Raw genomic sequence first — 15,549 nt, 5'->3', positions numbered from 1 at the left:
CGTTTATTGACTGATCGTTGTACACTAAAGCCAACCCAATCCACACGTCGTGACTTTTACATTCATTCGTTCTTTCCTCTATGGTCTGTCGGCTGTCCATCTGTCAAAAAGAGTCAAGTTGTCAAATCTTGAACATAGTTTTCGAACATTAGAACTGAACTCGGCAAATTTATTTATTTTTAATTAAATTATAGGTAGATTTAATGTATAAGAACCATGATAAAATACTTTAATATCTGCCTTCTTTCTTATTTACTCTAAATTGTGAATACTGTCCTGTATTTTCTATGTGATTTTGAAGTATCTCGGTAGCAGCGAAGATGCAGTCGTCATTGGATGATTTAGTGCAATATACGCAGCTTTTCAAGCCTGTGTCCACTGTACTGCAAGGGACCGTTCTTCCCTTCTTGGTTATTTACCCGGCGGTGTTCTACTCTTGGATTGTAGTGTACGGATTTGAGGATAATTTCGAAGCTGGATTTCTGACGGTAGCGGTGGTGGCCGTCGTACAAATTCTAATTTGCCTCTGTTGTTACTGGAGCGTTCACATTAATTGCTTCCTGTCCTGTTCGTCGGTAATTATTTAATTTATCATACCATTCAAAAATACGCAGCAGATTTATGTGATAAAAAAATAGGTTATGTTTCAATAACTTGTATGTTTCAGGCTAAAGATCCCCTACAAGCTGAGATAGTGAAGGTTGTTCCAACACCAAATAATGGATTTTCAGAAGTAGTAAAACTTCATCATACCAAGGTAATTATTCAATCCTTGGCAGTTTATTATGTTTAGTCATTAGGTTATCCCGGTGCAGAAAAAAATCAAAACCATAATTATATTTTCAGTCTACCAACAAAGAAAGCACAGTACCAGATGTATGGTTTATGTTCCAAAAGAGCAAGTATGTTTTCAACTGGCAAAAAAATGGCTTTGAAACTGTGAAATTCCCAGTTAATAAACAGTATGAAGAGTACATGGAGTCTAAAGGATATGCAGAGGACGAAGCTATTGAGGTGGCAGAGAAAGAGTATGGCAAGAATGAAATGGTTATGGTAAGATATTATAACAGTTTATTTACTTATTGTAGGGTCTATCACAATCCTAATTATCTATTTACATTTAGTTGTAAGTTGATAATTATGTCCAAAATATAGCATTCTTTAAATTACCTTATGGGAAGTAAAAACTTTTGTTGAACTGAAGAAGTTACAGAAACAACCATACCAGTATTTGAAGGTTGAATTAAATTAATGGTATTTAAACATTTGGTAATTTATTCCATTTAATTGATGCAGATAAGAGTGATTTCACTCAGTTTGATAAATAATTCAACTATTGCGAAATACATGTCAATTGTCTTTTGATTCTTAAAAAAATATAAAATCTATCTATATATTTATGTTAGCATTCTTTGAATAATGAATGCTGCTGCAATATGACCTTAGTTACAATTGCAGTTGAGCCAATGCATATTCATATTATGGACAGTTCATACAGAAAGCAAACTGATTCTAAGTGTAAAAATCCTTTATTTGATTAATTCTTATCCAGTCAATTTGCACTCATAGATACCTACTATGCATCCTATACATATATCACCATAAAATGTCTGTACTAACAGGAAACAAAGCAGGATACTAAGTACCAAGTTTAATTATTGGAAACCCTTGCCCAGTGCCCATCTAACATAAGCACATATTATTATTATTAAATTTTATCTGTAATGTAATTTTCAGGTGGTCCCAGAATTTATGGAACTATTCAAAGAAAGAGCCACCGCACCTTTCTTTGTCTTCCAAGTGTTCTGTGTGGCTCTCTGGTGCCTGGACAAGTACTGGTACTACTCCATATTCACCCTCATCATGCTCATCATGTTTGAGTGCACCCTCGTCCACCAGCAGCTGAGGAACATGGCCGAGATCAGGAAAATGGGGAACAAACCATACAACATCAATGTGTACAGAAACCGCAGGTGGCGGATGATCATGAGCGACCAACTGCTGCCAGGTGACATAGTCTCCATCACTAGGTCCATGAATGAGAACTTGGTTCCCTGTGACATCCTGCTGTTAAGGGGATCCTGCATAGTTGATGAGTCCATGTTGACAGGAGAAAGTGTCCCGCAAATGAAAGAAGCTCTGGAGAATGTGAAAGACCTCAAACAAAACCTAGATCCAGAAGGCGATGGAAAGTTACACATGCTTTACGGTGGAACTAAAATAGTTCAGCATTCTTCACCTGGCAAAATTAGTACCAGTGGCCTCAAAGCTCCCGACAATGGCTGCATTGGTTATGTGCTGCGCAATGGCTTCAACACCTCCCAAGGAAAACTTCTAAGGACCATTTTGTTTGGTGTGAAGAGAGTCACTGCCAATAATTTAGAAACATTCGGTTTTATAATGTTCCTGCTAATATTCGCAGTCGCCGCTGCGGCGTACGTGTGGATCAAAGGTTGTGAGGACCCTGAGAGAAACAGATACAAACTATTTTTAGAATGTACACTAATCTTAACGTCAGTAGTGCCTCCGGAGCTGCCTATAGAACTGTCGCTAGCCGTGAACACGTCATTGCTATCGTTGTCTAAGTTAGCGGTATTTTGTACTGAACCGTTTAGGATACCTTTCGCTGGTAAAGTAGAGATTTGTTGTTTCGATAAGACTGGAACGTTGACTAGTGATAACTTGGTGGTTGAGGGTGTGGCGGGGATCGGTTCGCACAAAGACGCAACGGTTATTCCGCTGTCTGAGGCACCTCTAGAGACAGTGCAGGTCCTCGCCTCGTGTCACTCGCTCGTGCAACTAGACGACGGAGTGGTCGGAGATCCTCTGGAAAAAGCCACATTGAAGGCCGTAGAGTGGAACCTGACGAAAGGAGAAGCAGTTGTCCCGAAGAAAGGCAAGTCGCCCGGCCTCAAGATCATTCATAGGAACCACTTCGCGAGCGCGCTCAAGCGAATGTCAGTTATAGCTGGCTACCAGATCAATGAAAGAGGTTTCATGGAGACCCACTACATCAGCAGCGTCAAGGGAGCCCCGGAAACCATCAAACCGATGTTGAAAGAAGTTCCTAGTCACTACGACGACGTCTACCTCACGTTGTCCAGAAGGGGAGCAAGAGTCCTAGCTTTAGGTTATAGAAACTTAGGTAAACTAACCTCTCAAGAGATAAGGGATATGTCGCGCGAAGACATCGAGTCCGGATTAACGTTTGTCGGATTCGTGATCATATCTTGCCCGCTCAAGACCGATTCCAAGAGAGCTATAGCAGAGATAGTAAACGCCTCACATTCCGTAGTTATGATAACTGGTGATAACCCGCTCACTGCCTGCCACGTGGCCAAGGAGTTGAAGTTTACTCAGAAGCCGGAGGTTTTAGTTCTGAGTGAGCTGGAAAATGATTGGGGCTGGAAATCGATAGATGATTCGATCAAGCTGCCGGTCCAGCCTTACAAAACTAGTAAAGAGTTGACGTCCAAATACGACTTGTGCATAACGGGTGAAGGGCTAACATTCCTGAATCAGACTCATCGTAAGTTCCTGTTGGAGATCATATCTCATATCAAAGTGTTCGCGAGGTTTGCTCCGAAGCAGAAGGAGTTTGTGGTTGTGACGCTTAAGTCTCTGGGATACTGCACGCTCATGTGCGGAGATGGGACCAACGATGTGGGGGCGCTGAAGCATGCTGATGTGAGTATTAACTTCCATAATTACCTTGGAAATATTCAGAACCCTATGTCATAGGGTTAAGATTCAAAATCATTTAAATATTTTCTACGAATACAGGTGGGCGTGGCTATCTTAGCGAACGCACCCGAGCGTCTCCGAGAAAAGCCGAAGGCAGAAGAGGCGCGGGCGCGTCGACCAATCACGACGCGCGCCGAGGCCGCCGCCGAGGCTCGTGCTAGACTCATCAAGAAGATGGAGGAGGAAGACCAACCGCAGCTGGTCAGGCTGGGGGACGCGAGTGTGGCCGCACCCTTCACCAGTCGCTTGTCTAGTATACTTTGTAGTGAGTACCTATTTTAACCTATTACATTTGTTTAGATGCCAAATCTCGGAAAATAAGCTGTACCATACCATTCTCAAGTTCAAAATACCTACTGAACAAAAATTATAGACACCATTTCTGGCTGTCTTTTGAGGGTAAATTTATCGTAATTTTAGGATTGATACCATACTGAAAATGACATCCTGTAGATGAATCTGTCTTTTCTGACTATCCTACAATGCCCCTGTCTAGGTTTTTATAATTATATTTCCTTTCTAGAATAACTTTCTTTGTTTAACCTAACATTAAAATTAATTCATTAATTCCCTCAACAGTCTGCCACATAATCAAGCAAGGCCGCTGCACGCTCGTCACGACTCTCCAGATGTTCAAGATCCTGGCCCTCAACGCTCTGATCCTGGCGTACAGTCAGTCGGTGTTGTACCTCGACGGGATCAAGTTCAGTGACACGCAGGCCACGTTGCAGAGCTTGCTGTTGGCCTCGTGCTTCCTTTTTATATCTAGGTCTAAGGTATTGTCATTGGTTGATCAGGGCATGCTTGTATTTATAATAATTTAATTGTATACTGAATGTTTACATTCAGTATACAATTAAATGGGGTACGTGAATGGAGCGTTCTCCAGTGACGTATTTGGTGCTAATCTGACGGCTTATCTTTGAACCACGGTGAAAAACCCTAGTCATCTAAGCTCTTAGGAAAGCGCGTTTAGAGAAGCGCCACAACACTCTGTTCTCGACTTTACTAGTCCATTCCATAACTGTCTATTTTATACGTACTTACGTCTTAAGATGGGCGGGTGTCCCATGTTACATTTACCTTTGTGTACTTAAGTCCAAAAACTATTCGACCAGAACAGTTCGGCCATCCCCAATCTCCACTTTAGATTACCAATAACCTTCTACCACTAACCTAACTCAATAAATCTCCACTTTAGTTTGTACATTTTTACCGATAACTAATCAAGCTATATATTTTTCCAGCCGCTAAGCAAGCTGTCCAAAGAGCGTCCCCTGCCGAACATCTTCAACGTGTACACCATCATGACGGTGCTCACGCAGTTCGCAGTGCACTTCGTGTGTCTGGTGTACCTGGTGAATGAGGCTACGATACGGTCGCCTGATAGGTGAGTTTGTAGGGCTATTTGAGGTTTTTCGGGATAATTCATCGATGTTATACACATAAAAACCAAAAGTGTCGTGAGTTTCGGGAGTACGAGTATCAGTCTTTAACGAGAGGAGAGACACAGGTGCTGTTTCTGAGCCATTTTAGTTCTAATACTTTTAATCCAATTAATAAAGGTTTCGCTGGGGTGACACATATAAATTAGCGGTATTTATAGCGTTTGGAGTATTTTGAAAAAAAAACTTAATCTTTTTTTTTAACCGTTGACATGGTTACCTACAGCACTTCTCCTAATCTGTGTAGCCGTTCCTTCATTCAGTGACTGAATGAGTGTATGAATGAACGAATGAAGTAATACCTCCAACTCCGCAGATACACGTGTCTGACGAGGAAGAGCACATATTGTGTCATTCCTTTAATGAGTGAATGACCGAATGAACTAACGTATCCAACTCCACAGAGACACTAAACCTCAGCTGGACATGGACCTGTCGGACGACGAGGAGCGGCAGTTCGCGCCGGACCTGCTCAACAGCACGGTCTACATCATCTCCATGGCGCTGCAGATATCCACCTTCGCTATCAACTACCGGGTAAGGGTTAAATTGTTGTTGAATAAAATAATCGTCAATAGACATTTTCCAAGAACTCCTACAGTCTACAACACTGGGGTCTAATTAATCACACCTTCTATACGGGATAAGATGGGGACATGGTATGGAGTAAAGATACAATAATGGGGTTACATCTACACGTTTTAACATGCGGACAAAATAGGAAGGAGCCATGAGCCCGAGCCGGTGGGCTTCAGTCCACTGGTGAGCGCAGGCCTGCTGATGCCGAACTAACCTCGGCTAAGCGGGTCCGCCCTGACGAGACAATCTCTCCGAGGGGTGGCGCCAAGCGCGCAAAAGTTGCTCCTGCAGCAGGTCAGGCCCCAACCTACGCCAATGTTGCGCGGACACACCTGCATGTCGCCCTCGTCACCGTGCCGGCGCGCAGCCTCACCGAGGACCAGGCCAACGACCTGAAGGTGGCCGTGCAGAAGGTGATAATTCAGCAGCTGGACGTCCCGCTGACTGAAACACCCTTCTGCCCTCTCTTCAAGGGAAAACCACACCTCAGCCACGGGGCCTTGAAGATGTGGTGTGAAGACGACGAGACCCTCGCGTGGCTGAAGAGAACGGTCGAGGTGATGCCATCGCCTGTGCCTAATACCAAGCTCGCGGTCATCGGGCAGTCGGAGCTAGTGCCCAAGGTGAGAGCTGGACTGCTGGTTCCTGACACCTGCACTGTCGAGCCGCTGAGCATCCAAAGAACCCTGATCAGGCAAAACAGGATGTACAACGTGGGGGACTGGACCCTGTACGACCGCCAGATCCACAATGGCAAGGACTCCTTCCTCAACCTCGGCATCCCCAGATCGGAGGTGCCAAGAATCATGGAGCTCGGACGGCAGATGACGTTTGCAGTGGGCAACATCTACATCCGGTTCTTCAACAACGGCGTTCTGGGCAGCCAGCCTCCCGAAGAAAGTGAGGACCCGCTACCAACAGCACCGCTGTGCACCTCCAGCCCCACATCTGTGAGTGCTGCACCAGTCGAGGCACCAACGACCCTGCCGAGCACCTCCACTGAGACGATGCCTGCTGCGACCCCCGCGGCTCTATCGTCCTGGATCGACGGTGGCGGTCATGACAAAGAGTCGGATGCTGATGCGGAGTCGGTGGACAGTGATGTTCTCCGCTCGCCTCAGTAACCTCTCCGTCATTCAAACCAACCTCCAGCACAAGCAGATTGCGGCGGCTACCCTACGCAGGCAGCTGGAGGTCAACACCGGGACCATCGCCCTGATCCAGGAGCCGTGGATCAGGGGAAGCCGTATCTGCGGTCTCAGCAACATTGGGGGTAAGTTGTTTTTAAACACCTCTATTCTTAACCCACGCACGTGTATTTACATGCCCCGTTCTGTGGACGCGGTACAACTCACCCAGTTCTGCACGAAAGATTTAACAGCTGTATTAGTTCAGAACTTGGTGGGTAACTGTAGTTCAATTGTACTAGCGTCCGCCTACATGCCTGGCGATGGAGATCCTCCACCCGGTGAGTTGGCGGACCTGGTGCATCACTGCGAGTCCAACTCCCTAGAGCTGATCATCGCTGCGGATACCAACGCGCACCATCCGCTCTGGGGCAGTGAAACTCCCAACAGAAGGGGTGAAAACCTGGTAACTTACTTATTTTCAACAAACCTTAACATTCTTAATATAGGCTCTGAACCGACGTTCGTTTCATCGCGTTACCAAACAATTGTTGACGTCACTTTTGCTACTACTGGCGTCACTGATCTAATTTCGGACTGGCATGTATCAAACGAACCATCCTGTGCCGATCATAGAAGAATATGTTTTAAACTTCAAGCAAAACCACCGCAAGTCAAACCGCGGCGTAACCCGCGGAAGACTGACCGAACTAAATACGTTCAAGCACTAACACAAAACTTTCAAACTATTAACTTTAAAGACATGTCGCAATCCACCGCGGCTATAGAAACCAATGTTTTGTCACTTACAACATGTATAACAACATCTTATGAACAAGCATGTCCACTTACGTCTCCGCCTACTCGGCCCAGAACCTCCCACTGGTGGGGACCGGAGCATGAGAGACTGAGACGTAAGATTAGGAAGCTGTTTAATAGGGCCAAAAACACTAGACACTTTGCTGACTGGGAGCTATATAAAGAAGCTCAAAAACATTACAAAAAACGAATAAGAATCCGTCAAGGAGTCTCATGGCGTCGATTCTGCGAAAACATTGAATCCAACAACGAAGCAGCTAGAGTCCGAAAAATCTTAGACTGCGGTCAAAATAAAAACCTTGGCTGCCTAAAAAAAGCCGATAAAACCTATACTAACAACGATAAAGAAACGTGCCAAGTACTCCTTGAAACGCATTTCCCAGACTGCCGCCTCGTTGATGATCTGACCTGGGATAATAGCGAGCACTCAAACCCGTCAATATCTGATTGGATAACCGCCCAAGAATTAGTAACCGTTGAAAAAATTGAATGGGCCATAAACAGCTTTCTACCTTTTAAATCAGCTGGTTTGGATGGTATATTCCCCGCGCTCCTAGTGTGGGGACAACAGGTTATCGTGCAAAGCTTAGCGAATATTTTTAAGGCTTGCTTAGCACATAACTACATTCCTAAACAGTGGAGAGAGGTGAAAGCAACCTTTATTCCTAAATCAGGAAAAAGTGACTACACGGATCCAAAGTCCTACAGACCTATTAGTTTAACGTCGTTTCTACTAAAGACCCTAGAAAGACTTTGTGACAGACACATACGAGATAATAATCTCAAACAAAAACCATTACATAACAGCCAACATGCCTATACCGCTGGCAAATCGACCGAAACAGCACTCCATAGCGTAGTGAACAAAATTGAGTGTGCGCTTACAAACAAAGAATCAACACTAGGTGCCTTTATAGACATAGAATGGGCCTTTGATAAAACAAACTTCGATAGTATCAACATTGCCTTAACCAAATATAATGTTAATCCTACTCTACGGGGTTGGATAAATAATATGTTAAAGTTAAGAGCAGTACAACTGAACCTAAACGGGACAACCAGATGCATTGTAGCTAAAGGCTGCCCTCAAGGCGGGGTCCTTTCACCTCTACTGTGGAATCTGGTAGTTGACGACCTCCTTAGACGACTCAACAGCAGCGGCTTCTATACAGTCGGCTATGCAGATGACCTCACCATCCTCATTAGTGGGAAATTCGAGAACCTTCATTGTAGCGTTATGCAGGCCGCAATGAAGATTGTCGAGCAATGGTGCAGGGAGTATCGACTAAAAGTCAATCCCAGTAAAACAGAATTAGTCCTATTCACTAACAAGAGAAAACTCAATAACATGAGCTTGCCTACATTATTTGGTACTCAACTAACACTTTCAACTGAAGTGAAATATCTTGGCATAACGCTAGATAACAAGTTGAACTGGAATAAACATCTCGATAACAAAATAAAACAGGCTACGATCGCTTTCTGGCAGTGTAAGCGAATGTTAGGAAAAACCTGGGGCCTTAAACCAAAATTAACATTATGGCTGTACAAAGCTGTCATACGACCTACCATAACTTACGGTTCTGTAGTCTGGTGGCCCAGAACAGAACTTAGCTCAGTAAAAAACAAGCTGCAAAAGCTACAAAGGCTTGCATGTGTAGCCATCACAGGATGCATGAAATCAACACCCACGGCCGCACTCGAGGTACTTCTCGACCTTCCACCATTACATCTCGTGGTGAAACAGGAAGCAGCTGCCGCCGCTTTTAGACTAAGAGCAGCTGGCCTCTGGGCAAATAACTCAACAGCGTCACACACATCCATTATGTTGGAGGCCATAAAACATCAACCAATGATGGCAGCCATTGGTGATCGAATTCCGCTTATCCATATATTTAATAGGCACTACAACATTCAATTGCATGAAGAACCAAGAGATCAGTCCAGTATATATGAACTGAGAATATACACTGATGGATCCAAAAAAACGTCAGGTACGGGTGCTGGTGTTCACTCGGATGACCTAAACATTCATTTTTCACTGGCACTAGGCAAATACAACACAATCTTTCAGGCTGAATGTGTTGCTATTACACGTGCCGCTAACGCAGTCAAATCTAGAAAGGTTACGAATCAACGTATTCGTATCCTATCTGATAGTGCTGCAGTTCTGCTAGCTTTGTCTAGCAAAACTATAACTTCGGGGCTAGTACTAGAGTGTCACTCAGCTCTAGAATCGCTTGCCTCACAAAACAATAACATAACCCTCCAGTGGATAAAAGGGCACAGCGGGTCGCTGGGGAACGACGCTGCTGATGAACTTGCACGAAAGGGATCTGACACTGCACCAATAGGCCCAGAGCCGATAGTACCGATCCCTTTCAACCAAATTCGCTCTTGGTTACGTTCCCGAACGACAGAATGCCACACCAATCTCTGGAGTAACTGTGCCGAGTGCAAACAAACAAAAGCTTTTGTACCACTAATTAATACTAAACTAACACGCAAATTATTATGCTTGGATAGAGCAAACTTACGTGTCGTGATAAGTACCATAACAGGCCACTGCCGGTTAAATAAACACCTATATCGCATGAAAATCTCCACCACTCCTCTTTGCAGAAGTTGCATGGAGGAAGATGAAACAGCTTCCCATGTCTTGTTACATTGCAAAGGCGTGGAGACACTACGATCAAAAATCCTCGGATCTCCGGGGTCCCTCCGGGAAGCCATGAGCAACCTAGGTCGTCTACTGGCTTTCTGGCGTGAGCTTGGGTGGCTTAATAGCTAGTCACCCCATAGGTATTTCACGCATAATGGCCCACCTTGGAGGCTAAATGCGGAAAATCAGCTCGCCATGATAGATAGATAGATAGGAAGGAGCCATTTTGAAGATGCAAGTCTTTCTATGACTTGGACCAGAATATGGTTCAGAAAATTATAGGATGAAGGAATAAATTGTCTGCTTTAGTGATCGTAAATATAAGTGGTCAGTGGACGTTTCCGGGTACCTTTGCCCATTAGGACACATTATCTTAACGTTAAAGTTTACAAGTCATAGACCTCCCTCTCTTCCCCAGGGCGAGCCCTTCATGGAGGGTCTCCGCGAGAACAAGCCTCTCCTCTACAGCATCGTGGTCTCCGGCGGCGTGGTGCTGGCGCTGGCGGCCGGCGCGCTGCCCGACCTGTCCAGCATGTTCGAGATCGTCTACTTCCCGCCCGACGTGAGTGAACGAATGAATGAATGAGTGAATGAATCTACAGCATCGTGGTCTCCGGCGGCGCGCTGCCCGACCTGTCCAGCATGTTCGAGATCGTCTACTTCCCGCCCGATGTGAGTGAAGAGAGCTTATTGAGTGAATGAATGAATGAAACTATTTGTACGAATCGTGAACGAATTATAAAAGAGCATTCAGAGCGCGTCAATATTGTGATGTAACAATGGGTGGGGATGTAACAGCGCAGACTATGGATATATTCGACTGCGACTCGCCCCACACACCTAATAAACATATATTTATTGTAATAAGAAAAATATACAAGGTGGGGTAGCCCTGGTTCCTAAACTAGAATGACCTGTGTGTCAGGAACCAGTAACCGTAATGGGGACCTTAAAAGCTATACTAGTTTAATTCAGTACAATTAATAAGGAAGCAGCCCTGTATCTATATTTCCATATGTGTCTATACCTAAATAAAGTTGCTCAATTTCCCTTCCCCAGTACCGAGTGATCCTGGTGCAAGTGCTGATCGCAGACATGGTGTTCGCGTACCTGGTGGACCGCGCCTGCCTCTGGCTGTTCGGCGAGAGGACATAGCGCCGCGCCAAAACGCAGCCGCCATCTTGTGTCCGCCATTTTATCCTGTATCTGTGTCAAAGAGTATTCTAAACGGCATTTAATAAATAGATAGGATAATTAAGGTGTTCGGTATTTTCTTTAGACTAGTACTTTTTGCTAGCTAGTTCCCAATTGTTGTATTTTTTTGTTCGAATAACAATTTGTAATTGCGGTCGATTTATTGCGCCGTATGAATAAATGAGTATGTTTCGAATTAAACGGTTGTAAGTATTTTTTTCTTGACTATTGGTAGCTAGTTACAAAATGCGTAGTTTTTGCATCGTTTTCCAGTCGTAGTATTGCTGATGAATACATTTAATGTACTAGGTATATGTATTTGTAATATCCGTTGTATGTACTGATAATAACCGTTTTATTATTGCAACACTGCCAAGTGAGTTACCTATTACACCGTATGGTATTTGTAAGAGCTCGAATGTCTAAGCAAATTTAACTAGGTACTAGATACTCTTATTTTTCTGTGGTTATCTGAAATAATTCGAACAGTTCATTCATTATTTATAGGTATATATTGTGCACTATTGGCCATTCCTATAAATATGTATGAAGTTACTTTTCTACTATTAATCTTTGACACATTTACTCAAGTGGTTTTAAAACAAACTTATAGTGGTTGTATGGGACTGAGTGAAAGCTCAAATAAGCATTTAAAATAAAGCAATGGTGTCCATAAAAATATAAGAAGTATTATGAAACTTGTGACTGTCACTTTTGCTAATTTTATGAAATATATATGTGTCGTAAAACCTTAATATAGTCTTTCTATCATTCATGCTTTTGTACTGAGATATTTAAGGACATTAGGTCACTACAAAATAAAATGCCAAAAACTTTGATCATATTTTTTTTACAAAATCGTTTTCCATGCTGGGCCCTTATCTATTAAATCACAATACGTCGCTGTCTGTACCTGCTCCCGATAATGACTAGCTAGACTCATTACACGGGAGCAAGACAGGGCATCTTAGTTCTACACTAGTGGTGTCCCCAACCACCGTAGCCTCCTAAGCCAAGCCCGTTCAGGTTATAACCATTCAGACCGTTAAGTTCCAATCCTTTTCCCAATCCATTGAGTCCCCATCCCGACAGTCCCAAGTTGTTGAGGCCCAAGTTGATGTCTTGCAGGAGGTAAGGGTTGACGATTTCCTTAGCAATGAGTGGTTGGACGACCTCTTTGACGACCGGGGCGGCGATTACGGGGGCGGCAATGACTTGTTGCGGGTGCGCGGCGGGGCCGATTCTCTTGACGACGGCGTTGAACCCTGAGACGTCATCGGCGGAGTACTCCACTACTCGGATGGTGCCATCAGCTTCAGCCAGGGAGTAGGAGCCTTTGACGACGCCGCCGTCGCGCACCTCCGTCTGAGCCTTGTTGTCGCCGGTTAGAGGGTCGTTGACAGCGTAGTTAAAGTTGTATTGGGGGACTTGCTGCGAAAGAAAATAGATGTTGATTATTTAGTTAAAAACCCCGAGCGCCAAATTCTACAACGGTAGGCTATTATAGACGATATAATTAATGACCGAGATATGTCGAAACGTATTATCACCACAGGATTAGGAATGGTGAGGGGGCTCTTTGCTAAGCATAATGGTCCTGCTCCTGTTACATGAGAGGACAAAGGGGAGGATAAGATATTTAGAATTAACGTAACGCCCACCAGTAAGAAAGAAATATGGCTATTCATTAAAAAACGTACGTTATTTGTGAATAAATACTTACAACGCTGCCAACAACGGCCGTGGTGGCGAGGGCCGGGCCGTAGCCGTAGCCGCCGTAGCCTCCGGCAGAGGGCGCCGCCACCGCCGCTCCGAGCAGGCAAGCAATCTGCGTTCACAACCAAATGTTTTACAAGAGTAGAAAAAACTGAGAAAAACACGCAGAATTCATGAATTTTTGGCGCCCAACATGGGCGCCAAAAATTAAATTGAAAATGTGAAGCGTAGGTAAATCGATTTAACTATCTACCAACATATTATGAGGTAATTATCTCATATCTCGTTGGTAAGTGTACTTAATCGGAACTAAATGAGGAACTATTGAAGCGGGGAACCGGAAGTGAGTGTTTCAGTTATGAAAGAAGATTACCTAATAGTTAAGCGTCCATTATAAGCTAAACACACATTTAGAAATTATTTTTTACAAAGATGGTACAACCACCCTTAGGTAGGTACGTATCAAAAAAATATACCCAATAAATGAAGATTTGAAGATAGCATTATGATTAAACTTACATCAGCCCTTATAAAGTCTGATGAAAATCACATTATTTATACAGGGTCGACTGAGTTGGGCCAAGAAGTTTATTCAGAATGTTATGACCTTCCTTCGGAAATTTCGCTGTTAAAGTTCCAACCCGTAAACTACACTTATTTTGATGCTACAAAAAACAGCTTCTAAGTAATCTAAGTACTCACCGCAACGCAACTGATCATGTTTGCGTGTGGCTGATGATGATGATCGATGTTACGTTGTGAGGAGCAGACGACTGCAGCTGTTGTGATGCTCCACTACTCCAGCCCAACACTTTTATACTCCTCACTCAATATTCTGGCAACACTCTGAATTAAGTTATCCTTAGCAAGACGCCGTCACGCTGTTTAGCTATTCGCAACTTACGTAGCGGTGTAAACTGCGTAACTTATCAATTCATTATGATGTTAAGGCGAATAACTGATAATTGTATGATGTATGTGATACCGTGATACGTAGATGTATCTGTGTATCTTTTAAGTGTATGAGTGTGTTATAGTATTTAACTACATAACTATATTTAAGATGATAAGATACAAAAACTATGTACAACTCTAAGTTACCTACAGTATTGCTTATTTATTTCTTTGATAAGTCTCACTTATACCTTATTTAACTGTTACAATGTATTAAGAACGAAAGAGACTGGCGCCCCCAACACAGGGTATCCTAGTGGGGGAGCTAGGGATCTTAGTTTTACTAACTTGTACTCTTTTTCGAATCTAATAAAGAAATTTATTATTATTATTATGTTGTGTCGTTACCATCTCGGGACCATGGGGTCCCGGGCGTTTGGAAGGCGTGCATGGGGCCGAAGCCAACATGTAGAGGCCCTTTTGACAACATTAATCTATATGAAATGTGACACTAACCGACGATTTTCCCTGTGAAAACTATAGAAGTGAACCCAAGGAAAATCCCCGGTTAGTGCAGGACTATTGTAGGATATGGAGAAAACTAATACAGGGTTATGGAATGGGGTGCTAAATGGACTGGGTATCTGGGACTATGGAAGGACTATGGCCCCTGCCTGGACCTATATGTTTCATATACGGATAAAAAGGCAGGGGGTGACTCGCACACACATTAAATGGGCCCCCCAAATCAGTCGCTAGCACATTACAGTGACGTAGCAACAAGGGGGCAACATGGCATGAGGTGCTGAGGGTGGAGAGGTATACCAAGGCTCTCAGAGCAATCGCGGATGCCGGTCAAGACCCCTACAAGCACTTACTGGATATACTTCCTTCCTCCGAGCATTTCTGCTCTAGCGGTACACCACTCAAGCCAGCCAATGAAGGCAAGCAAGAGGTGGGAGATCCTGTTCCTCGTCAGTGTTCACTCTGGACAACCAATAAAGGCAAGCCAGAGATGAGGAGCAGGGGTTCTCCCCGGCATCGGGTGGGTGGGGTCGCTAATGCCCAACAGCTCGTCACAATTATTATTATTATGAGTAGAAATGATGAATGAACCTATTATGTAAGTAGTATCATCATCATTGTCCACAGCATCTATAAGATAGATGGTTGTTGCAGCTCTCTCGAATTATGAAATACGACGGCCGCACCGTACTTTCTATAGTATTATTTATGTATAGGTTTCCTATAATTAACAAAATATGGCCTTTTTGTCTTGGTATAGGTACCTACCTACATAAATAAACTGAAAAAACGGGATGCTCTGGAATTTTCCCGTAAATCTCAACTGTTGTAATTTTTTAAATGA

At 43.7% G+C, this 15,549-nt stretch overlaps 2 protein-coding genes across 2 annotated transcripts; one reads left to right on the top strand and one right to left on the bottom strand.

The window, feature by feature from the left end:
• The first annotated feature begins 300 nt into the window (after positions 1–300).
• Positions 301–12,407, top strand: LOC105386302 (endoplasmic reticulum transmembrane helix translocase). Its single transcript, XM_011556823.3, has 10 exons — positions 301–575; positions 668–757; positions 847–1,053; positions 1,738–3,687; positions 3,784–4,009; positions 4,324–4,520; positions 4,992–5,134; positions 5,594–5,726; positions 10,795–10,938; positions 11,436–12,407. The coding sequence occupies exons 1-10, from the start codon at positions 321–323 to the stop codon at positions 11,529–11,531; spliced, it is 3,441 nt and encodes a 1,146-aa protein (XP_011555125.3). The 5' UTR covers positions 301–320; the 3' UTR covers positions 11,532–12,407.
• On the bottom strand, positions 12,404–14,178 carry LOC105386325 (larval cuticle protein A3A). Its single transcript, XM_038121036.2, has 3 exons — positions 13,989–14,178; positions 13,294–13,398; positions 12,404–13,001 (listed from the first exon to the last, which is right to left on the bottom strand). The coding sequence occupies exons 1-3, from the start codon at positions 14,004–14,006 to the stop codon at positions 12,549–12,551; spliced, it is 576 nt and encodes a 191-aa protein (XP_037976964.2). The 5' UTR covers positions 14,007–14,178; the 3' UTR covers positions 12,404–12,548.
• Positions 14,179–15,549: the final 1,371 nt, after the last annotated feature.

Source organism: Plutella xylostella, chromosome 4 (assembly GCF_932276165.1).
Source record: "Plutella xylostella chromosome 4, ilPluXylo3.1, whole genome shotgun sequence".
Taxonomy (NCBI): domain Eukaryota; kingdom Metazoa; phylum Arthropoda; class Insecta; order Lepidoptera; family Plutellidae; genus Plutella; species Plutella xylostella.
This window is presented reverse-complemented; position numbering and strand designations above follow the sequence as displayed.

Bases quoted from the DNA above. Each gene is read 5' to 3' on its own strand.
- LOC105386302 (XM_011556823.3), top strand. From the start codon at position 321: ATGCAGTCGTCATTGGATGATTTAGTGCAATATACGCAGCTTTTCAAG. The intron at 3,688-3,783 runs GTGAGTATTAAC...CTACGAATACAG, and splicing joins GGGCGCTGAAGCATGCTGAT to GTGGGCGTGGCTATCTTAGC. The intron at 4,521-4,991 runs GTATTGTCATTG...ATATTTTTCCAG, and splicing joins TTTTTATATCTAGGTCTAAG to CCGCTAAGCAAGCTGTCCAA.
- LOC105386325 (XM_038121036.2), bottom strand. The intron at 13,002-13,293 runs GTAAGTATTTAT...TTTCTTTCGCAG, and splicing joins CGGCCGTTGTTGGCAGCGTT to CAAGTCCCCCAATACAACTT.